Source organism: Molossus molossus, unplaced genomic scaffold, assembly GCF_014108415.1.
Source record: "Molossus molossus isolate mMolMol1 unplaced genomic scaffold, mMolMol1.p scaffold_m16_p_21, whole genome shotgun sequence".
NCBI lineage: Eukaryota > Metazoa > Chordata > Mammalia > Chiroptera > Molossidae > Molossus > Molossus molossus.
The window spans coordinates 35632819-35657661 of NW_023425357.1; the positions used below are offsets into that span (position 1 = coordinate 35632819).

At 43.5% G+C, this 24843-nt stretch overlaps 3 protein-coding genes across 4 annotated transcripts in view; 2 read left to right on the forward strand and 1 right to left on the reverse strand.

Moving 5' to 3' along the window:
• Positions 1-13468, reverse strand: part of UTP4 (UTP4 small subunit processome component) — a 35608-nt gene extending 22140 nt beyond the window's left edge. The window contains exons 1-6 of one of the 2 annotated variants that reach the window (XM_036273833.1): positions 13405-13468; positions 11889-12049; positions 8976-9167; positions 7712-7796; positions 4884-4973; positions 2463-2674 (exon numbers count right to left, since the gene is read on the reverse strand). In XM_036273833.1, coding sequence (XP_036129726.1) covers positions 2463-2674; positions 4884-4973; positions 7712-7796; positions 8976-9167; positions 11889-12047 — 738 coding nt within the window. In that variant the 5' untranslated portion in view covers positions 12048-12049; positions 13405-13468. Of the gene's footprint in view, positions 1-2462; positions 2675-4883; positions 4974-7711; positions 7797-8975; positions 9168-11888; positions 12050-13404 lie in introns of those variants that run through there. The other variant, XM_036273834.1, reaches the window with a different exon arrangement.
• Positions 13469-13497: 29 nt separating this feature from the next.
• On the forward strand, positions 13498-20252 carry CHTF8 (chromosome transmission fidelity factor 8). Its single transcript, XM_036273838.1, has 4 exons — positions 13498-13593; positions 18872-18929; positions 19193-19310; positions 19704-20252. Exons 2-4 carry the CDS (start codon positions 18907-18909, stop codon positions 19926-19928), a joined length of 366 nt encoding a protein of 121 aa, XP_036129731.1. The 5' UTR covers positions 13498-13593; positions 18872-18906; the 3' UTR covers positions 19929-20252.
• On the forward strand, positions 19900-22243 carry DERPC (DERPC proline and glycine rich nuclear protein). The gene has a single exon (XM_036273836.1). It carries the CDS (start codon positions 19925-19927, stop codon positions 21557-21559), a length of 1635 nt encoding a protein of 544 aa, XP_036129729.1. The 5' UTR covers positions 19900-19924; the 3' UTR covers positions 21560-22243.
• The last annotated feature ends 2600 nt before the right edge of the window (positions 22244-24843 follow it).

A 24843-nucleotide genomic window follows, 5' to 3' on the forward strand; every position in this document is an offset into this window, starting at 1 on the left:
TCGAGACTGCAACCTAGGCATGTACCATGACCAGGGATCAAAAGAGCGATCTTTTGGCATATGGGATGATGCCCAACCAACGCAGCCACACTGGGAAGGGCTCATGTATGACATCTTCAGATAAAGAGCAAACACTAAAACTTCAGAATGGTTGTCAAAAGCATAAATGAAAAGCTTGGAACCATAGTGGAGTATCATCACCGATATGGATGGCTGGGAGGCAAGTATGGCAAATGTGGACCCTGGTGACTTAGTTAAAAAGTGATTCAGAGTCCAACTTTGAATGTGAAGAAGTTTCAGGAATACCTTAATCACTTAAGCCAGTTATACTTTCCTTTTTATATATGTCTAAGTGATATGACAAAAAGTTATGTTTCAGTCTCAAGGAGCTCTTCAACAAGGAAAATATAACTTCTATGTTTAAAAAAGATTGTATTGCCCTGGCCAGTTTGGCTCAGCAGTTAAGAGTGTCAGCCCTTGGACAGAAGGGTCTCAGGTTTGATTCTGGTCAAGGGCACATACCTGGGTTGCAGGTTCAATCCCCAGGCCCATTCAGGGTTGTGTGGGAGGCAACCAATCAATCTGTCTCTCTCATATCAATGTTTCTCTCCCTTCCATTCTATTAAAAAAAAAAAAAAAAAAGATTGTGTCATTTTTTTATTATAATAGTTTATATTTTATGTTTACACTATAAAATGCAAATTTTACTTAACAAGAAAAAGCACTATAGCATAGTTTAATTGACAGTGCTCCCTCTTTCCCATAACAAAAAGTATGATGGCCTATTGTACAATCATTTCTATCTAAGATTCAATGCAATGTAGTACTAATATAGGTACATGGTAGAAGAAAGATCGAACAGTATCAAATGGTATACAATACAAATTAAGCCTGCCTCCCACTGGCTCCCCCCCCCCCACAAGTTCCCTATCCAGAAATTATCATTTGCATTTTTAAAGTCTTTTCAGAGATATTATATATATATACACATACATATATATGCATAACTGCATATACATAAAATATCGGATATATAGATATCTAAAGTAGGATATATAATATATAAATCTGTCCCTTCTTCTCTTGGAAGGCAGCTATGCTCACCACTACACCACCAATGCTGTCCCTTCTTCTCTTAATACACTATTATGTCCTATATTATATATTATTATATTGTTTTGTTTTTTCCCTCTTAACAATATATCCTAAAAATTGTTCCATAGTAGTAAATATACATCTTCCTTGGTCTTTGAAACAACTGCATAATATTTGAGAAAGTACATTTTAAATGACACTAAATTTAATAATTAAGCCTTAAGTCTAATAATTACAACCATTTTGGATCAAAACTCTATTTTAACAAGAGAATTTCTCCCACTCATTTCAACTTATACTTTCATTATAATTTAAAGGTGACATCTAAATGCTTTACAGGGCTTTAATACACATCAAATTGTCCTCATGAAAAACCTGTGAAAGGGGATAGAAAGTGGATCATGTTTTTTGTTTGTTAATCCCCACCCCAGGATATTTTTCCATTGATTTTTAGGTAGAATGGAAGGGAGGGATGGAGAGGGAGAGGAGAGGAAGAGGAAGGGAGAGGGAGGGGGAGGGAGAGGTTGGAAGAGGAAAGGAGAGGGAGGGGGAGGGAGAGAGAGACAGACAGAAATCCACTGGTTGCCTTCCGCATGACCCTAACTGGGGCCGGGGATCGAATATGCAACCAAGGCATGTGCCCTAAACCAGGAATCAAACCCGAGACCCTTCAGTCCAAGGGCTAACACTCTAATCGCTGAACCAAACTAGCCAGGGAGGAATAGGAACATTTTATAGGCAAGAAATGCAAACGTGAGTGATCTCTACACGACAAACTAGATTGTCACACTTAAGATAGCAAGTAATTCTCAAACTAAGAAGGTAAAAAAATAATGAATCTAGTCAACAAACCTCAAAGTCACTTCCATACCTCACTGCTAAAATACTCAAATGTTTCTGATTAAGAATTCTGTTACCAAAAGGGAAGAGGCACACCTGTTCAACACAAATCTGCTTAAGTCTTATTCAAATAGATTCAAAATAAGATTTCCAAAATCACTATAAAATTATCTTCTAAGTTCCCAAGGAAGCAGAGCAGTTGTGCAGAGAGGGGAAACAGCGCTTTTCTAGATTCTTCTAGGATACTTGTGCCCTACCTACAACTAGACTGGATTAACTAGGGTGGGGAGTGTCTGAAAAAAACCTTTCTGCTACAATTCTTACACAGAATATTTTCTAACTAGTTGTTAGAGGATAAGAGAGTTCAAGGAAATTATGTGGCTTTTCAGATGTACTTACCTAAACTCTCTTCTTCCAGTACAGCATTCAGGATCAGGGAACAGTGTTTGTGGTACACCATTGCCACAGCCTTCTCTACGCATTCCCCAGATTGTATAGGAACTGCTCAAAATAGGGACTATACTCACATCAGATACGGCAATGGACTGCACATCAGCATTTGCAATGAGATGATTCTTCACAAGCGTCCCAGTAGCTGAGTCCCAGAACTGCACCTTCCCAGCAGAGTCCACACTTATGACAGTGCCATCGGACAAGAAGGCCACACCCCATATGATACACTTCCGCTTAGACACACCCATATACTGCCTATCCACGAGCATCTTATGAATAGTGTTCCCTGAAAAATAAGAAAAGCCCACAATTGAATGATACTTATTTCTCCTTCAGAAAACTGTCTGTGGTAGACATATATTAAGTTAGCTAACTGAGCAGAGAGCACAGACAGCCACTAAATACTACTTATGGTGAACTCAGTCTCTGAACACCAAAATGGTGGAGGGAGGGTGAAACAGAAAAGAGACATGAGACTTCAATTAAAACTAGCCAACTGCACACAACTATTACACTTTGCTCTTTTCCAAAACCCCATGGGAAAGAGAGAGAAGACAACAGTAACAATTTATGGGAATTTAGAGAGTGGTAACTGCCTTAGCAGAGCCCTAAAACTAAGTCCAGTCAGCAATGGGGAAAGCCGAAAAGCCACCTGACTTACATGATACGATACTTAGAAAAAGTCAGATCTGGTGACTCCAGATATTCTAGAGACACAGGTGAAAGTGGGGCTAAAAGGAGGGATTGGTTGAAAGTAAGTTTAAGAAACTTGTAGATCCCTCAGATACCCATCCCCTAACTAAGAAGCCAGGCAACTCCTCCAAACCCCACCTTAACAGAAGACTAGAGACCTATTCTCTGAAGGTCATCAGGCATGACTGAGGTTGGGAATACAGAGATTACATAAATATTGAGAACATCAGTTTTCTTCTCCTTAGAATGCTAATGTCCAGGCTTATTAACACCAGGAAAGAGAATTAAATTTAAAAAAGACACAAAAAAACCCTGGTCGGTTTGGGTCAGTGGTAAGAGCGTCAGCCCACAGACCAATGAGTCACGGGTTCGACTGCGGTCAAGGGCACCTACCTCAGTTGCGATTCATCCCTGGCCCTGAATGGGGGTCATGCGGGAGACAGCCACTCAATGTGTCCCTTTCATGTCAATGTTTCTCTCTCTCTCCCTCTCTTCCACCCACTCTATCTGAACAAAAATGGAAAGGTGTCTTCTGGTGAGGATAAAAAAACAAAACAAAACATTTCTGGGGAGTATGACCAGCACAAAAGAACCCTGTCTTCAGCCTAGCCGGTATGGCACAGTGGATTGAGCGTTGTCCCACGGACTGAGAGGTCTCGGTTCAATTCCAGGGCAGAGCACATGCCTGGGTTGTGGGCTCGATCCCCAACAGGAGGAGTGCAGGAGGCAGCCGATCAATGTCTCTCTTTCATATAGATGTTTCTAAAAAAAACTCAATTAAGAAAAAAATAAATCATGCCCTGGTCGGTTTGGCTCAGCAGCTGGAGCATCGGCCCACAGACCAGAGTGTCCCGGGTTCAGTTCCTGCTAAGGGCACGTACCGCGGTTGCAGTTTGTCCCCCGCCCCATTTGGGGTCATGTAGGTGGCAGCCTCTCGATGTGTCTCTCTCACAACGATGTTTCTCTCTCTCTCTTCCACTCTATCTGAAGATAAATGCAAAAATGTCCTCAGGTGAGGATAAAAAAAAAAGAAAAAGAAAAGAAATCATGCCCAGCTGGTGTGGCTCAGTGGTTGAGTGTTGACCCATGCACCAAAAGGTCACTGATTTGATTCTTAGTCAAGGCACACGCCCAAGTTGTGGGCCTAATCCCCAGTGGGGGGATGCAGAAGGCGGCCAATTGATGTTCTTTCTCATCGATGTTGCCATCTCGCTCCCTCTCCCTCCCTCTCTCTCTAAAATTAATGAAGGGGAAAAAAAGAAAGAAAATAAATCATTAAAAAAAAAACAAAACTGCGTCCTGGCCGGTTTGGCTCAGCGGTTGGAGCGTTGGCCTGTGGTCTGGAGAGACCCGGGTTTGGTTCCCGCTAAGGGCACGTACCTCAGTTGCAGTTTGTCCCCGGCCCTGGTTGGGTCGTGTGGGTGGCGACCACTCGATGTGTCCCTTTCACATCGATGTTTCTCTCTCTCTCTCTCTCTCTCTCTCTCTCTCTCTCTCTCTCTCCCTCCCTCTCTCCCTCCCTCCCTCCCTCCCACTCTATCTGAACAAAATATCGAAAAATGTCCTCGGGTGAGGATAAAAAAAAAAAACACTGCATCCCATGAAAGAATCAAGATCCCCCCACAAAGCAGAATCAGTAATCTAAGAAAGGACTGACATTCATGGTGAACATCCCAGAAGATTAATAAGTTAGGTCCTAAACATCCTTAAAAGCACAATAAGGCCTCTAGTTTTTGGAAACCCAGAAATGTGAATCTGACAAACAAGACCCCCTTCCCAAATGAACTGAGAAAAATAGTCACCTGATTTGACATCAAACACACTAATGTAGTCTATGGAGCCAGCTGCAATGTGGGTACCAGAAGGATGCCAGCTGAGACTCAGGATTCGACCTTGGGAGTTGAACAACATTAAAGAAAGTGACATACACATAAATATACAGCAAAGGGTAATTGAGTTCTCCTTCCACAACTATCTATAGGGCTAGTGTTCTACAGTCTTAGCTCTCACTCTGCACTCTTATGAAGAACTGTTTTATAACAGATGAGAAACAACTTTGCCCTGAGATCCATGAAGTATTTGATACTAACTTTAATAATGTATAAATGGCCCAGCTGGTGTGGTTCAGTGGTTGAACATCAACCCATGCACCAAAAGGTCGCTGGTATGATTCTTGGTCAGTGCATATGCCCAGGTTGTGGGCCCGATCCCCAGTGGAGGCATGCAGGAGGTGGTCAATCAATGTTCTCTCTCACTGATGTTTCTATCTCTCTCCTTCTCCCTTACCCTCTCTCTAAAAATAAATGAAGAAAAAAATAAATAAAAATACTGACTCCTCGGCTCCACCCCTGTGCTACCTGACTCGGGGGGTCTGAGAAAGGGCTGGAAATGTTTGTAAAAAATAAATAAATAAATGAGAACCTTAAAAAAAAAAATGAATAAATGATCAATGGCAGTGTAAAGAAGTATAACCTTTTGAGGGTGATCTGGTAGTAACCTAACAAAATGTAAATGTGCATGTTTGGCCCAGTAATTGCACAGAGAATTAATTAAAGAGAAATATTTGCATGAGTGCCCAAAAATGTGTATATGAAAATATTCACTACACCAGTGGTTGCAGTAGTAAAAAATACTATCCATCAATTAAGAGTTTGTCTAAAAAAATTATGGAACATCATACAATGCAATGCCATGCAGACTGGCATGACTGACACAGATGTCTATAATGTAACAAGTAAAAAAAGCTGAAAACAGGTTCAAGCACTCCTGTGTATTTGTTTTTTTTATTTATTTTTTTATCCTCACCCGAGGATATTTTTCCATTTTTTGTACAGACAGAGTGGGAGGGAGAGAGAGGAAGAGAGAGAGAGAGAGAGAAACATCGACGTGAAGGGACACATCGAGTGGCTGCCACCCGCACGACCAACCAGGGCCGGGGACAAACTGCAACCGAAGTACGTGCCCTTAGTGGGAACCGAACCCGGGTCTCTCAGGACCTCAGGCCGACACTCTAACCGCTGAGCCAAACCGGCCAGGGCTCCTGTGTATTTGTTTATATGAATATTCAGAAAAGTCTAGAAGATTAATCCCAAAATATTGTTTACAGGTGGAACGAGATACTTATTTTCTCTTTTATACTTGGCTAAATGTATGAAAATTTATTTACTTAAAAATTTTTTTTCTTTATTGATATTAAAGAGAGAGAGAAGGGAGAGGGAGAAAGAGATCGAAACATCAATGACAGCCCTGGCCGGTTTCGCTCAGCGGTTAAAGCATTAGCCTGCAGACCAGAGTCCTGGGTTCGGTTCCTGCTAAGGGCATGTACCTTGGTTACAGTTTGTCCCCAGCCCTGGTGGGGTCGTGTGGGTGGCAACCAGTCGATGTGTCTCTCTCATGTCGATGTTTCTTTCTCTCTCTCCCTCCCTCTCTATCTGAAGATAAATGCAATAAAAAAAAAAAAATGTCCTCGGGTGAGGATTGAAAAAAAAATAACACATCGATGACAGAAAACATTGATTTGCTGCCTCCTGTATGCCCCCCACTGGGGATCAGGCCTACAACCTGGGCATGTGTCCTGACCAGGAATTGAACCAGTGACCTCTTGGCATACGGGTCGATACTCAACCACTAAGCCACACTGGCTGGGTTCACCCTTGTAATTTAAAAAGAACCCCCATGCCTAGCTGGTGTGGCTCAGTGGATTGAGCGTCATCCCATGGACTGAGAGGTCCTGATTGGATTCCCAGTCAGGGCACATGCCTGGGTTGTGGGCTTGATCCCCAGCAGGGAGATAGCCGATCAATGTTTCTATCTCTCTCCCTTTCTCTCTCTCTAAAAATCAATAAAAACCTGTTAAAAAAAACAAACCCCAAATATATTAAAAACAACCAAAATATGAATCTGAGTAGCAAAGGATAAATATTACTAATAGACACAGAGGATATATGAGACAGTTACTATTTTTTACAAGGGGAGTCAGTAAACTATGACCCTAAAGTCAAATCAGTCCCACCACCTTCTTTTGAAAAATAAAGTTTTATGGGAGCACGGCCATACCCATTGGTTTAAGTATTACCTATGGCTACTTTTGTGCCACAAAAGAGTTGGCAGACTGTTTGGCCTGAAAAGCCTAAAATATTTACTACCTTGTGTCTTTACAGAAACAGTTTGCCAACCTTGGCTCTAGAGGTCAGTGTCAATTGGTTCAGATGAAGCCCAAGTGTGGTCAACTATTTACAGAACTCCCTGGTTCAATTTGAACCCACTAGCAGGATTAAGAGCCACAGCTACTAAAGATGAAATTTGTTTCCAGACTTTTATGCACACTTGTTAAAATATCACAAAATTAAGTGAGAATTAACAAATCAATTTACAAATAAACACTGGCTTTTCCATTTTGTATTTCTGGTTTTGTATGTTATTTATTACTTAACCAAGCAATCGCAACTATACTATACAATGGAGAAAGCCTGAGCTAGATGTGGCTACTAGCATATACCCTGTATGCAGATCAAGTTAGCATACAGTTAAAATATTACCTGGACCCATGGGAAAATATCCCATCCCCAGCGACACAGAAACATAACTAATTGCTATGGCTATTCACAGCCCCACCAGAAATGACCCTTACTTTTCTGCCGATCAAAATTTCTTTCAAACTGGATTTTGTGTGGGATGATTTGAAATAGTTTCACAGATCCATCTTCACAACCGACCTATTAAAGGGAAGGAAATAGAAAATAGAGGAGATAATCATTTTATATTTTTAACTAAATATATATATTTACACATGTATATAATTTCTTTCCTAAAGCAATCACTTGCTCTGAAAAATAGTTGGTGAGAGAAAAAAAGTACTGGTACCAAGGAACTAATTATATATTCTTGGCAGCCTTTATGTCCTAACAAGAAAGCAGGCTAATCAGTGGCCCAATTCCTGTGCAGGACATAGAACAGAAGTAGCATTTCACAGGGCATCTTTGCTAGAAATCCATGGCCTAAATTAAAGACCTATTAACTGTGTAACCTAAACAGACTTAACAAGATATTGTATAAATTAATGCAAATCAAAAGAGAATTGTGGTCTTATCGCAGAAAATTCAATCTCTGAAAGCACCCACTCTAATGTTAATGGTGGCAGGGGACTGGTCTCAGTCTATGCTCAAACAATTTTGAGAAACATTGTGGTGAAACATAGTTGCACAAGTTAACTGGTGGAAGGACCTCAGAATTTTTAATATACATTAGTGCACTGTGAATCTACAAAAGGATTTAATATGCTATATTCTGAAATGAAATTCATCATAAAACACAAAGCACAACAAAACAAAAAAGTCGCTGTAGCTCCTACTTCCAAAGAACAAAGTTTGGGAAACCAAACTAACCCTCTCATTTCAGAAATGAATAAATAAGGTCAAAAGTAGAAGCAGAAAGGATGCAAAAAGACAAGGGATTTTTAATTCCCAATATCAACTCCAATCTTTTTTTTTTTTTTTTTTAATCCTCATCCGAGGACATTTTTCCATTTTTTGTACAGATAGTGTGGGAGGGAAAGAGAGGGAGAGAGAGAGAGGGAAACATCGACGTGAAAGGGACACATCGAGTGGCTGCCACCCGCACGACCAACCAGGGCCGGGGACAAACCGCAACCGAGGTACATGCCCTTAGCGGGAACCGAACCCGGGTCTCTCTGGACCGCAGGCGGACGCTCTAACCGCTGAGCCAAACCGGCCAGGGCTCAACTCCAATCTTATATTGATGCTGGAATCCAGCTAAGATTGGAATTGCTATATGCCACAATATAATTTTAATCTACCATCCTATGTACACAGAAAAGAAGTTTAAGTGGGCAAGAGAGAAATCTTGGTTTAAATTACCAATAGCTGCTTACTGACCAAAAGTTGAGAGCCACTGGGGCTGGCAGCCATGCTCCAAATGGGTCCTCCAAAGGCATCCATAGAATACTTGATGTTTAATGCCTGTAAATCATACTCAATAATTTCTCCGTTGAGTCCAGCACTAAAGAGTCGCTGTCCTTTTGCCCAACACAGAGCTTCTGTAGCTCGAGACTCATGACCTGCGAAAAACTACAGAAACACCATAACTTCTCAACCCATCATGAATTCATCAGCTATCAGCACTGAGTGGTTACAGGCAATATGGTGAAAAATAAAATACTTCCCTAGCCCTGGATGGGTAGCTCAGTTGGTTAGAGCACTGTCCTGACACATCACGGTTGCAGGATCGATCCCTTGTCAGGGCACATATAAGAAGCAACCAATGAATACATAAACAAGTGGAACAACAAAGCAATGTTTCTCTCTCTCCTCTTTCCTCTTTCTCTAAAAATCAATCAGTAATTAAAATAAAATAACCCTTTGCCAGTGTTGCTCAGTGGTTAGAACATGGGACCATGCAGCGAAGGGTCTCAGGTTCAACTCCCAGTCAAGGGCAAGTATCTGGGTTGCAGGTTCAATCCCCAGCCCTGGTGGGGACTCACGCAGGAGGCAAACAATCACTGTGTCTCTCTCACATCAATGTTTCTCTCTCCCCTACCCCCACTCTCTCTTATTTAAAAGAAAAAAAAAAAAAAACAGAACAAAAAATCAATGGAAAAAATATCCTTGGGTGAGGATTAACAAAATAAAATACCTCCCTAGAAATAATGCGTATGGGAATTTGTGCTATCAGAAGATCATGTCTACTGACATTTTCATTTTTTCCCAGGTTCATATTTTAGTTATCTCTACAGTTGATTTTATTTCTTTTACTAGACCTTGTTCAGCAAAACCTTTTCAGTAGAATAAAGTTTGTATTCAATTGTATTTGATGTATTCAACCTTTAAAAAATTCTATGTAACTGTCTTGACTGGTTGATAGTTTCAAAGGCATATACATATGTTAAATACATACTGCTTTATTGTGTCAATTGTACCTGTTAAAAAGCTGTTTAAAACATAAAAGCAAGCCCTGGCCAATGTGGCTCACTTGGTTGAACGTTGTTCTGTGCACCAAAAGACTGCTGGTTTGATTCCCAGTCAGGGCATGTGCATAGGGTGTGGGCTCGATCCTTGGTAGGGGATTTGCAGGAGGCAGCCTTATCATACAGACGTTTCTTGCTCGCTCGCATGCGCACTCTCTCTCTCCCCCTTCCTCTCTAAATATCAATAAAAAATCTTCAATAAATAAAAGATAAACTAATGCAGCTCACTCCAGCTTTTCATTCAAGTCTCAGATGTCTAAATGGTTTCTTAGCACTCATAAGGTTTCATATGTATCAAGGCATTTTATTATTTTATTTGCTTGACACAAGAGAGACTGGGTAAGTATAATTTTTTCCAATTTGAACTTGAAAAGGCTAAAGTACTTGTGAGCACTTTGCCCAAAGTGTCAAAGTCAATGACACGAAGAGAACGTTGGTCTCCCTAACCCTAGTCCCTATTCTTTTCACTCTAAGAGATACAATTTTTTCTTCTTCTGAGAGTGATTAACAGAGCTAAATAATCTTAAATCATATGGAATAGGGAGAAAGCAGGAGACTAGACTGAATTAACTGTTGAAAAACAGACGAGAGAATAAGAGACACTAAGGAAGAAATGGCTGACCTAATTCATTCAACAAATATTAACTCAGCAGTGGTTTTATGTTAGACACTTGCTAAATGCATGGAATATAGTCATGAACATCACTGACATGGTCCCTGTTTTAATAAAATTTGAAGTTCAGTGGGAAAAACATGAAACAAATATACAAATATTATTATATAATAATTACAGTTTTCATAAATGACAAGAAAAACACAGGCTGTAACAAGCATGTACCATAGCATGTTTTTTCACGCTACAGACCCACTTGTGATGACCAGTAATTATTTAATTCTTGTTAGTTCTTCAGGGGTCAGCTCAAGTCATTCTTTTCCAAAATTCCCAAACCTCATCAGAGTAAGGATCGCTCTAAGATTCTATACCTGTACTTAGCTTTACATAAAATTTAATTGGACTTTGAACTCCTTGAGGGTTAGGGCCTCTAACATTTGTTTTAATACCTAACACTTGCCACTCATTCATTTAGAAACGTTAACAGAATGCCTACATTCCAAGTACTAGGCTGCTGGGCACAACATTCATTCATTTACCCATCTATCCATTTACACCATGACGTCCAGGGCATGTTAAGACACTCAATAAATGTGAATTGAATTAGATGTTGCACCTGAAATCAATGCCTTTGAAAAAAAATGCTGCTGTCACAGCCCTCTACATACATCCAAATGCTATTTTACCTAATTTTAAATCTCCTTTACTCCCAAATATAGTCATGTAAGTCTACATTCTCTCAGACAGACCAACTTAGGAATCCACCGCCCTGCTATTACATCACCAAAGTTTCTGATATTAAAATGTTTCATTAACTTTTCTGAAGTTGTTCCTGATACCACCAGCAGGAAATGCCACCTTACCAAAGCTGCAATGGTGTGGAGACTGATATAAAACAATTATCTCGACAATCTTCCTTCTTGTGCACAGAAGAACCAGCAAACCTCAGTTTCCAAGTGACACTGAGCTGCCACAATTCCTAGGTAGGATCTTTCTAACCAACATAACATAAAAACTCTGAGCCTCTCTCATCCATCAGACAAGAAATTGCATGCTACAGAAGTTACGTAGTTCAAAACAATTCCAGAGAGGGTACAGAGAGTCACTTTCTTTTGCTCTCTTTGACTATAAAAGATATACAAGTTTTTGTAGAACTGAACTTAAGAAGAAAATTAGTATCAGAACACCAAGCCAGGCTCCCAAATGACTTACTTTCTCCTGAAAGTAGTTTGCTGACAAGTTATATATTTCCACAGTGCCATCTGTTCTTGAAACAGCCAATCTGTTTGACTGGTTATTGTAAGCCACACAGCGGATCCCTGATGGAACATAATTAAAGAAACGAACTCGATGGACGTTAAATTCACCCATTCCTAGGGGAGGAAAAAAAGAGTAATTTTTGTTAAACATTAACTGCAGTATTGTTCCTTATTACCACTGCTCTAGATAGAAGACTACAACTACATCTTACTCAAGTTCATATCTAAGTATCTAATTAATGATATTTTCATGCACCACACAAGAATGTATATCTCCAGAAGCTCAAGATTCTTCTGCATAAAAAATTAAAAGGTCCACAAACAGAGCAGCACAAGACTTCTAACAATCCTGACAACCGCCTGAAGGAAATAGTATGAGAAAGAGGGATGAGGATCTAAAATTTTATCTTAGAGCAAAAGACTGAATATAATCTCATTCTGTAATGGGAGAGGGCACTGAACCGAGATACATGGAGCTGACCAGTTGTATTCCAGCAGAACTAAGGCCCTTCTTTTCATTTGGGATGTGAGGTTTTTCAGAGAGTGAAGACACTTGCTAAATGCTGGGTATATAGGGTAAACACCAGACCACTCTAAAGATGCAAGAGATGCTGATGACCTAAATCAGTCCCCCAAAGTCAGGTCTGCAGAACTCCTGCATCAAAATTATCTTGGGAAAAAATGGTTTTAAAAATGCACCATTCCAGCAGGTGTGGCTCAGTGGTTTAGCATGGACCCATGCACCAAGAGGTCGCCAGTTCGATCCCAGGTCAGGATACATGCCCAGGTGTGGGCCAAATATCCAATGGGGAGCATGCAGGAGGCAGCCAATTGATGTTCTCTCTCATTGATGTCTTTATCTCTCACCCTGTCTCTAAAATCAACAAAGGGAAAAAAATGAAAAAAGTAAAAAATACAAATGTACGATTCCAGGTCCATAGCTCCATAATTTCAATTTCCAGAGGTGGGGGGCAGACACTAGGTATCTGCATTTTAGCAAGCACTTTACCCTAACTCTACTGCATGGTAAGGTTGCAAATCACAGACTCAAACTAAGGTAGTGAAGGTGGGGTTGATGGGGCAGGCAGAACCGAGAATTCCTCAAAAAGAAAGCGACAGGATTGGTCTGGCATCTGTCAACTACCCCTCCCATCCCACCTCAGCGGCCAACATACACATTCGGCAAGGGTAGGGGCCGGGTCTGGTTCACCCCCTACCCGTCTCCCTTAAAGGTTAGTAACCCGAGAGCAGAAAAGGTGTGCGCTGGGCCCGGCCCGGCTATGAGAGAGTCTGAAGCGCGCGCGAGGTCTCCACCGCTCCTTGCATCTCCGGGAACTTACGGAGTAGCCCCCACCCGCGCTCGACACAAGAGAACCGGCGAACTCCACCGGGATTCGACCTATAGCAGGCCGCAACCCTTTGAACTGCCCTCTCTTACAGCTGCTTCCCACACCCCTTCCCCAACTCACCCGCAGAGGGGTACTCGCTTCTCTCCGCCCCGGCCCCACGTGCGCGCGCTCCCGTGCTCTGACCCGGAAGTGCTCCCGGCGCAAGGCCGGAAGTGCGCAGGCAGTGCTCGCGGCGGCGGCGACGGCGGCGGGAGGTTCGGTTGTCGCCCGTTGGCCGCGCGGCGCCGCGCTCGGCGGCCGCCATTGCAGGTCAGGCCGCGGGTGGGGGATGCGGGAGGCCGCGGGGAGCGAGGGCCGAGTCGGGGATGGGGGCGAGGGAGGGTACGAGGGAACTGGAAGCTAGGAAGCTGAGGCCGGGCGGGGCGCGCGGCTCCGAGAGAAGAATGGCGAGCTGAGGGGCGGGGAGGGCGGGCGGGGGAGGGGAAATCGGGAAGGGGGAAGGGAACGGGGTGGGCCACGCAGAAGAGGCGGCGAAACAGGGGGGTCTTCGGGGTAGGAAGGCCGGGAATTGTGGGGGAAGGGAGCGGTATGGAGAACGAAGGCGGAGGGAAGGAAGGGAGCGAGCGGGCGGAGCGGAGAAGGGCGGAAAGGGTGGAAAGCGCGGGCGGAGGACGGAGAAGGGGGCGCCGCGGGCCGGATCCTTGAGGTATGTGCGGGAAAGGCTTCTTCCCCGGTGGGAGGGAGGCCAGCACCGGAGGCTTGCGGGAGCGAGGTAGAACTGGAGCCGAAGAAGTAGCGGGAATATCATAAAGGGGGTTTCCGGGTGAGGGGTGTAGTACTGAGGTTTGTTGGAGGGGACATTTTAAATCGGGGTGTTGGGGGTAGGCTGCTGGGAGAGGTGATTTTGTAGGGTGGTTGGAGAGAAGAGACAGTCTGGCAAGGGATCCACGTTCTTTTGTGGGCGGAGGGAGAGACTAGAGAAGAGTGGAGTGGGGTCCTACAGGAACGAACGAAGTATTTCGGAATTTAGGGGGAACAGGGAGCGATTTGCAGAATGAGGGTGGTAGAAGGAGAACGTTTAAGAGCAATCTTTGGAGGAGGGTGAACGGTTTGGAAGATCACGCTGGGGGCGGGGTGTGGAGTAAGTATAAAGAATCATTTCCTTGGGGGGTAGGAGAAAGGGTTAAACAGCTTGGTAAGAGGTCCCTCTCCTGGTTAGAAAGTCGGGGTAATCTGGAGGGGTTTGGTGAAGGGAGGGGAACCTGATTGAGAAGTCCCAGAAAGTGGGCGGGATTAGAAATAGGAAGTGTTTTGGGCCCAAACAGAAGGGATGGGGAGAGGGTGAAGAAATGGGGGCTGGTGGGAGGAGAGGCCACGATAAAGGGAGATCCCAAGCAGGGCTAGAAAGGAAGGGGCTTTGGGGAGGGTTGAGATGGGGCTGCAGAGTAGCAGAAGATGGAGAAAACGAGTGATTCAGATCGACTGAAACCATCTTTTCCACTCGTTATCTACAATACCAGTAATTGATTCCCTCCATCATGGGAATCGTAAAATGTGATGGGAAAATACCACGTGTATGCATAGTATCCACACACGTTTTTGAACACACTCTTCACTAATGAAAAGTTTGGAAGCATTCAGTTTCATTTACCCTCCATAGCCCCTTTTTGGAAGGGAGCAAGCTTCTCATTTAGAAATGGGATTTTCGCACTTGATGATATAAGGCTTTCCACAGACACCATCCCCTTCAGTCACAAGACCACAATAACACTGCTAATAAAAATAATCTGTATTCATTTGTATATCAAACTTCCTGAATTGTTCTTGGTGGAAAGACACACAGAAAAATAGTCATTGTATTTAGAGGAAGAAAACCTTCCAGAACTTAATCTCTGAAGCAGTTTGATGAACTCTGACTACTACCTTTGAATTGTTCTCCTATTACATGAATTTGATTTTATTCTGATGACCTGCTGCTTCTATAGAATGTTTACTTCACTATAAACGTTAAAATAGTAATTATACAGTGTAATATTAAGACATTCTATACTAAGAAAAAGCCATGTTTCTCCAGGAAATCAATAGCTTGATCCTAAAAGCTTACCATGTCTTAGGCACTTTGCTGAGGATTTTACATGTAGCGCCTCATTTAATTTTCACAACAACTCTTTGACATAGGTTCTTTTTTTATGCCTAATTTATTGGTGGGGAACTGAAACATGAGGTTAAATTATTCACATAGGATAAGTGGTATAACCATAGAATCCAGGTCTGACCACTTTTCTTCCTGTATCCCTAAACACAAAGACTAGTCCCCAAGACCAAATAAGAGCTCAATAAATGCTATTGGTCTAGCAAAAGTTAAAGCCTTTATTCCTCTTCTTCAAAAGCTTAAAATACAAGAATTTAAAGGTCCTAATGAAAACTATAAAACGTTATTTAGCTCTAGAAGAGTTGAATTATTTGTAGTCAAGTTAAACCATTGAATCAAGGCCCCTTTCAGTAAGAGCTGTATGTTGTTTAGTTGGATACATTCTGTACTTTATTCTGCCACATTTTATTTTAGGGGCAGTTATGAAGATTACTGCGCACACTGTTCTCTATAAGACAATAATCTTTTAACAATTCAGAAGATAATTAAATTTTGTCAAATTAAGATGAATCAGTGTCAAAGAATGTCCTGTGTAATCAATTAGATACGATAATAAGCAGGCTTATTGTTCTTTATTAACTGCCTGCCCCACAGATGTAATAGGTATTTTGGTGGCAAGTTGTAAAATCAGCTTAGGTTTCTTGCTTGCCATTTTGTAAGTGATGCTGTAAGAAAGGCTAGTATTGTAAAGCAATCAGAGTTCTCTACACATACTGTAGACCTATCTACTTTGCCTCAGGGCATCTGTTACTAGAAGATAAATAATAGGATTCAAGTGATAGGATATTTTAAGGTGCTGAAGTTGGATTTTTAAATTTGACAATACAGATACTATAGGAGAGAGGGCTGTGAGAGGGACTGCAAGAGAGACTACATTGTGGATTGAGAGTTCACGTCCCAGCTCTACCACTGTGACTAGTTACTTGACTTGTAGCTTCTTTAAGCCTGTTTTCCTCATCTGTAAAATGGGAGTGATAACACAGTGCCTACATCATAGGATTGTTTTTTTTTTAATCCTCACCCAAAGATATTTTTACATTAATCTTCAGATAGAGCTAGAGGGAGAGAAAAAATCAGTGTGAGAGAGACACATCGATTGGTTGCCACCCACACAACCCCAATGGGGCCAGGGATGAACCGCAACCGAAGTACATGCCCTTGGCCGGAATTAAACCCAGGACTCTTTGGTTCACGGGCGATGCTCTTATACTGCTGAGCCATACCAACCAGGGCCATCATAGGATTGTTTTCATTTCAGAACCGAAAGAATCCAGATTAAGTGTCCTGAAAAGTTTAGCTATGTGAGAAATGAAGCTTTTTCTATTGTAAAGATAACACTCTACCTAGACTTTTCTCTTAGAAATTGTGGTGGCACTTTGATTTTTCAGGGTTTTTTTTTTTTTTTTAATCCTCACCCTAGGACACTTTTTCCATTTTTTGTTCGGATAGAGTGGGAGGGAGAGAGGGAGAGAGAGAGAGAGAGCGCGAAACATCGATGTGAAAGGTACCCATCGAGTGGTTGCCACCTGCACGACCCAACCAGGGCCAGGGACAAACTGCAACTGAGGTACATGCCCTTAGCGGGAACCGAACCCGGGCCTCTTTGGACCGCAGGTCGACGCTCTAACCACTGAGCAAACCAGCCAGGGCTGATTTTTCAGGTTTTTAAATAATTTTAATGGTAATGACTTCAAAATAGAGATAGAAGCCATATGAGAAGGTGTACTCACCCAGATTGTTCCAATTCCAGTCAAACCTTTCTGGTTTTTATTTCAAATTGTTATACTTCAAGAAACTATGAAAGAATTTTAAAAGTGCTTTTGGTGGTTCTTTTGATTAGGGCCTCCTTATTTGTCCAACAACCTGTGCTTTCCTGAATTAATGTATTACCTGTTTTAAGTGGTCCCACAACCAGTGCTGCTTCCAAAGGGCTGGCTTATTTGAGGATGCCTTCTTTATTCCCTGTTGCCCTTCTGATCAGCTGTTGGGTGTATGCAGTGCCTGCCTGATGCCTTGATACCTTTTCATTCTCACTGACACTTGATTTGCTCCTTTGGGAGGACAGAATTGGGTAATCACAATGAGTATAGGTAAAGTCAGATGGCCTAGGTTCTTAGGCTGGCTCTACCACATACTAGCTACCACAAACAAAACATATGTGTTTGTGCCACATACAACCAAGTGTATCTCTCAGTAGCTTTACTGCAAAATAAGGATAAGTACCTATCTCATAGAGTAGTTGCAATGATTGAGACCACCTGTATATACACAGTATCTAATTCATTGTAAAAGTTCAATAAATATTAGCTGTCATTTATATTATAAGTCCAGTGTTTTTACCAACCTCATGTTCCCAAAGTATGTTTGGTGCTCAAGAGTAGAGATTCTGCTGTCCTTTAAGTCTCTTTGCTGGTAATATACTTTTCCCTGGAGATCCAAAATGAAGATGAACAGATCAGTAAAGAAACCTGTTTTATTTGCTAAGCTTGAGCACAACTATAATACCTGTTAACTTGCTGTACTACATTTGGTAAACACTGGACTGATAACCTTCCACTAAGCTCCATCTATTCATTGGAAAGACTTATACAGAAGCTGTAGTTAGACCCCTATACCCTCAATCCTCCATGATTCTGTCCTTCCCAGAAAGATAAGTACAAGTGAAGCCAGTTTCAGGCAAAAATAACCATTTTAACGCATTCTCTTGGAATATCATGAGCTTGCCACCAGGTGGTGCTGTTGTATAAAGTGAAAGTTGATAAAAGTGCCAGTATTTTAGTATGTAAGTGAAAGAGGATCAAATCACTTGACCAGAGTCATGTCAGAAATCAACTTAACAGTGACTAAAGTTGTCTGAAGGACTTTTCAGTTCTCATGTCTTTTAGTTAAAGGAGGTCTTTTGAATCTTGAAATATCAGATAACCAAAGTGGTAGGTACGAAGTTTATATCATCACCAAGGGAAAAAGTAAAACCTAAAAGAACTAGTTCTTTAAAGTATCTTTGAGAAAGATAAGGTATTAGCATAGTAGTCAAGAGTGTGGGCCCTGGCTGGTTGGCTCAGCGGTTGAAGCGTCGACCTGTGGACCAGAGTCCCAGGTTTGGTTTCCGCTAGGGGCATGTACCAATAAGTAAATAAATGAATGAATGAATAGATTGTGGGCTGTGCAGTATATGTGTTGGGCTCAGATTCTGGTTCTTTGACTAATAGCTATGTGACCTTGAACCCAATCGTGCTGTTACTGTTCATTCTGTAGTTGACCCTTGGTGATCTTAAGCAATCTTATATGTACATCAGTTTTTTAAAAGTTTACACCTTATAGAATTGTTAGAGGAATGAAATAAAATGTATCTAAAGCGCTAAGTGCTTAGTACACAGTAAGTGGTAAATATTAGCTATCGTTATTATTATCCTAAATCTTTATTTTCCTCTACAGCTTATTTTCAGTTACTTTTTAAAGACAGAAGGCTCATGGTGCAAATTATTATTTCCAGGTGAGTACATTTTGAGACTTCTGTATTTAGCTTGAATGCTTAGGGCTATATAGATTTGATACTTTTTTGGAAGAATCAGGGTCCTCAGGTGCACCTTGTACAGATCCTTGCATTTCAATCTCTAGTTCAGTGCATAGCACTGCCCAGTTTCCCAAGAACTTGTGCTCAACAAAGAGTTCTTTTGGGCCTTGAATGGTGGTGTAGGACTCTAATCATCCTTCACCCCCTCAAAAATATTGTAACCACCAGCCCTTTGCTTGCAGTGCTGGGGCTGGAGGCCTGGCAGAATGGGTGCTGATGGAGCTACAGGGGGAGATCGAGGCTCGCTACAGCACTGGATTAGCTGGAAACCTCCTGGGAGACCTACATTACACCACTGAGGTGAGGGGCTTTTCTTTCCCTGCCTAATGCCTCAGGAAAGCAAGCTACACCAAGGTGGTGCTCCCAGGACCCAGAGTGAGGACTGCCCTCAGGTTTGTTAATCAAGGTCTAGCTAATCTGCTAAGCTATCTGCTCGTTATTCCCCCACCTCTGTAGTTGCAGGGAAATTTAGTTTTGGGGAACCTTGAAAGGTCGCAGTTCTAAAAGTGAAAATTCTTTTACCTTGGCCAAAAAGGGCATGAGGGTGGGTTGTCCACTGTGGCTGCTCAGCAGTGGAAGAGCCGACCAGCCAGTGTAGGTGCCAGTATTGCTTGCCAAGAGTATCTTTAGAAAGCACTTGAGTGTTATGATCTTGCCCTGAACCTCAGGCATCTTGTTCTTGTTCTGCCAAAGGGAATCCCTGTGCTGATCGTGGGGCATCATATCCTGTATGGGAAAATCATCCACCTGGAGAAACCTTTTGCGGTCCTTGTCAAACACACTTCTGGGGAGCAGGACTGTGATAACCGTGGCTGTGAGACTGGCACCCGGTACTTGGTGACAGCACTCATCAAAAACAAGATTCTTTTCAAAACTCGCCCCAAGCCCATTATCACCAACGTACCCAAGAAAGTATGAAAGAACCCCGGATTTTCCCTAGAGAGCGGCCAACTCCTTGGACTCGTGTTCCACTGCCACCTCGAGGACGGCTTGATGGTTCCCTGGGACCACAGGGGGGTCAGGGTCCTGTTCTAAACACAGGCCACCCACTGGGCATGATCTCGGATTCCTTCCTTATGCCAACTGGTTCTCTTGGTGGAAATCTGGCCCCATTTCCAAGGAACCCTTCTCCTTTTCCAACTTCATCAAGCTCATTGGCTTCAAATCCAGCACCTTTCCCTGCTGGTGCTCGTGACCCAAGCATGGCTTCTTTTCCAAGGGGAATGAATCCTACTGGCACAGGTGCAGTTTCTTTCTCAAGGCCAGGTGGCCTGTTGGGCCCAGGGCCAGGGCCAGGGGCAGCTATGAACCCTAGAGCAGGGGCTCTTCCAGGCCCAGGGCCTCTGTCTAACCCAAGGTTAGGGGGTCTCCCAGGGCCAGGTCCTATGCCCAACTCAAGGGCAGGTGGTCTCCTGGGAACAGGTCCTGACTCCAGAAGTGGTGGCCCCATGGGTCCTGGATCTGGACCCAACCTGAGAACGGGTGTCCTGTTGACTTCTGGGAATGGTCCTCCAAATACAAGGCCTGTTGGCCTGGGCCCTGGACCAAGTCCCAATTTGAGATCAGGCTTTGTAGGTACAAACCCTGCCCCAAGGTCAAGTATGTTTCCAGGTTCCAGCCTTGGGCCCAACCCAAGGGCAAGTGGCATGGGCCCAGGCCTTGGTCCCAACCCAAGGGCCGGTGGCCTGGGCCCAGGCCCTAATCTGGACACGAGAGCAGGTGGCCTCTTGGGTACAGGATCTGGTCTTAACTTAAGAGTGGCTGGACCTCAAAGCCTAGATCTTGCCCCCATTCTAAGAGCTGCAGGTCTTTTAGGAGCAAATTCAGCTTCTTTCTCACAGGCTTCTGGAAACATGGGCACAAGCCCATCTTCCATGGCAAGAATACCTGGCCCCATAGGCCCAAACTCGGGTCCTGGCTCGCGGGGAATTGGCCTTCCGGGGCCAAATCCATCTCCCATGTCAAGGGCTCCTGGCCCCATAGGCCCTAATTCAGCTCATTTTTCAAGGCCAGCGGGCCCCATGGGGGTAAATGCTAATCCCTTTCCAAGGGGGACAGGTTCAGGGGCACTGAACCCAGCTGCCTTCTCTCAGTCTTCTGGCACATTTGCTTCAAACCCAGCTACCTTCCAGAGGTCTGCTGGCCTCCAGGGTTCAAATCCAGCAATTTTCCCAAGAGCCTCTGGGCCACTAGGTCCCAACCCAGCTAACTTCCCAAGGGCCACTGGCTTACAGGGTCCAAGTCCAGCTACCTTCCCAAGGTCTACTGGCCCATTAGGCCCTGGTCCGGTTACTTTCCCCAGGTCAGCTCATGGGCCTCTGGGCTCTTCTCCAGCAGGCCCTGTGGGTATCAACCCGGCTCCTTTTGCAAGGCCAGCTGGGACCATGGGTTTAAACCCAGCTTCCTTTCCAAGGATGAATGGTCCTATAAGCAAGACTTTGGTCCCATTTCCTAGAGTGGGTAGTCTCCCTGGCACAAACCCAGCTGCTTTCCCCAGACCAGGGGGTCCAGTGTCGGCAATGTACCCAAATGGAATGTTACCCCCTTAAACAGCTTTTTCTCTCCAGGACCACCTTGAGTTCAGGAATTGTGGTTCTGAGCAGAAGCTGTGTTTTAGGTAAAAAGGTAGACATGGAGCTACAGTCTGAAGTACATAGCTGGGGCTCAAGTTCAGATGGGCCATCTTTCAAACTCTGCTTTTTTCTTGATTGAAGGTGAAATGTTATTTGTGGGACATGGACTATGCCATGTGGGAATTATTCTAGCCTTGAAGAGAAAGGATCTCCAGCTTTCCAGAAGCCTGCTGTGCTTTTTTCCCCACAGCTTTCTGCCCCTTGTTTCTTAATAGTTTCTTGAATTGTTCTTGTGGACTTTTCCTCAGGGATACATTGGCCTGCAGGTCCCAATTTATATGTAGTCCCTTGCTCACCACTGGAGAATCAGCTCACTGCTCTAGATATGTTGCATTGGTGAATGGACCATGCTTGGGCATCTTGGACCTGGTCATCCTCTACTGCCATACCTTTCCCTGGGAGCTTGACAGAAACAGGGAGGTGGGCAACCATTTGAGAAAGACCCACCAAATACAATTTCTGCTTGACTGACTGATCCTGCAGTTTCCTTCTCTGGGACTTAGAGGAGGCCAGAATCAAGGCTCCACTGTTCATCCAACTCCCTCTCCACTGGTACTCCCAATCAAAGAACCTCAAAATTGAAACTGATGTGGGTGGGACATGGGATAGGGAGGGTGGGGGGGGGGGTGAAGGGGAGAAATCACTGTGCTTTGTTTAACCTGACGTGAAAGGATGGTTGGTGTTTTTCCTGCGTTGTATCTTTTCTTACTGTTTCTTTAATAAATGGGATGAGAGGGCTGCTGCTGTCACTCCGTGTTGTTACCTGTTCCACAGGGAAGGACGTTTACTCTGCTTTTCATGGTTTCAGCTTGGCTACAATTCTGCATTATCTTCCAGATAAGATGCTTTCACTCAAGGAAGAAGCAAGCTTGATTTTTAGCCTTAGCTCACTCATCTGCCAGTAATTTCACCAAAGACCCTGCCCACCCTCTACAATAAAAGTTAAGTCATCATAGGTGTGTAGTTATCATTAAGGTAAGCTTACTGTAGTCCCCAGGTCCAGAGGCAGCTGTGACAGCTTACACTGCTTCTGACACTTGAATTACCGCAACTATATTTCTAGCTCAAGTGCCTTTTTTTTTTTTTTTTTTTTTTTTTTTTATCCTCACCCGAGGATATTTTTCCATTTTTTATACAGATAGAGTGGGAGGGAGAGAGAGGAAGGGAGAGAGAGAGAGAGAAACATCGACGTGAAGGGACACATCGAGTGGCTGCCACCCACACGACCAACCAGGGCCGGGGACAAACTGCAACCAAAGTACGTGCCCTTAGCGGGAACCGAACCCGGGTCTCTCCGGACCGCAGGCCGACGCTCTAACCGCTGAGCCAAACCGGCCAGGGCTCAAGTGCCATTTTTGAAACTGGAATAAAGAGCTAGCTTTCATTACATACAAGAAAAGGAAGTAGCTCAGAGATATCATTATGTGAGAATCTTTATTTTGACAATATGTGCAGTATAAAAAATTTGACCTGAAAAGTTAAAAAAAAATAGGTAAAAATAAATATGTTTACAAATTATTGTAGAAATAATACAAAAAAGAGAGTTAAGATTCTCAATGAGTTAAAACCAAAATGTGTCCAATTGTATAAAGGCTCTTCCCTTGCAAGAAACGGGGATAAAGCTGAAGACCCAGTTTGGTTTCACTGCTGAAAAATGTACAAAATAACTTAGAAAAACCAGTCGAGGTCAAATGTTGTGAGCCCACTATTTGTACTTGCCTACTTTTGATATGAGGAAAGCTGATAACCACAGTGCAAGGTAGAGCTGATGGTAGGACAGCCAAGAGTTTTCCAACTGGAAGTTCGTCCTCTATTAACCTTCATGTAAAAGCTGAAGAAAAGCCCTTAGTGAAGTCTGAGCTCTGGAGTTGGCTGACCGGATTTCCTCCATTGCAGTTGTCAAATAGTTTATTTCTTGGCCAGCAAAAACACGGAAGAACCTGGAACAACTGCCTTTAGCAAATGCCTGCTGACTCTTCTAGCCTTGATGGACTGGGCCCAACATCACCCAGCAGTCTTATCAGAAACTTGAGGTCTGTGTGATGCAGCAGTGTTGGCTGCACTCTGGAAACCCTTGAGTTCATAGGAAACTAAGGAAAGCACCAGGGTTTGCCTATCTGTGGCTCAGAGCACACTGTATTCCTTTATAGGAAGCACCTGGGCACACTAGAGGCTTGCCTCACCCCAACTCCTCTCTACTTTAGCTGGACCCTCTGATAATGGACATTTGGGGAGAGTATGCATGAGCAAGCAACCCCTAAATCAGAGGCTTAGTCAAGATGCCAGGTTTCAAAATCAAGAGCTGAGAATAGTCTGGATTGCCAATCTCTAGAAAATGGTCTTCCCTCATTCTCCGCCCTGCCAAACGCAGAGGAAATAAAACAGCCTTAAGAGGCCTGAGAAAGCAAGAATCTTAGGATTTAGGAATCAATTCCATCTCCTAGTTTGGTTTCTGGAAAGAAGCAAATGCAAACTTGGCTCTAAGAATTCCCTGGAGAAGCCACTGAGGAGAATCAGTCTCAAAGATGACCAGCTTGGATTTGAGGGTTCACTTAGGGAACACTGAAAAGCTTTCCATTAGAGATGATTGTCAAGAACTGCAGCCTGAACGTCATGCATGCTACCCAGCTGCCAAGGAGTCTGTCCCAAGTGTTCCCAGATGGGAGCCTATTTGGTCAGAGGCTCCTAGTACATTTTCCCCCACGTGCTGAGGGCAGGCTTACCTATTACAGAGGAGCCTGTGAGAGTCCAGGCTCTGCCTCATTTGCCACCTTGAGTAACTTACCCAATGAGGAGGAGGGCAAAGAGGTTACTACATTACCTTGAAAGCAAAGTGAGGAGGCTGTCTTAGGACTTGGCTAAATTGGGAGGAATTCGGAAATATACAGGTTGAAATACCAAGCCCTTACTTCCATTCGTAGTATGTTGGGGTTTAATCACCCTGGTAGATGACCAAAACATTTTATCTACTCAGCAGAGATCACAGACAAGCTCATCTAGATGTCTGGGCACTGTCCAGGTAGGCTATATATAGGCCTCCATATAGCCCATGGCCTCTAGCACCACCACTAATCTTTGTACCTCCTGGCATACTTTCCTTTTTAACATTCACATCTATGTACACTTAAAAGCAGTTCAATGCTAACTCCCTGCTAGTTTGGCTCATCGTTGGGATGTAGAGATGTGGAATGGGGTACATC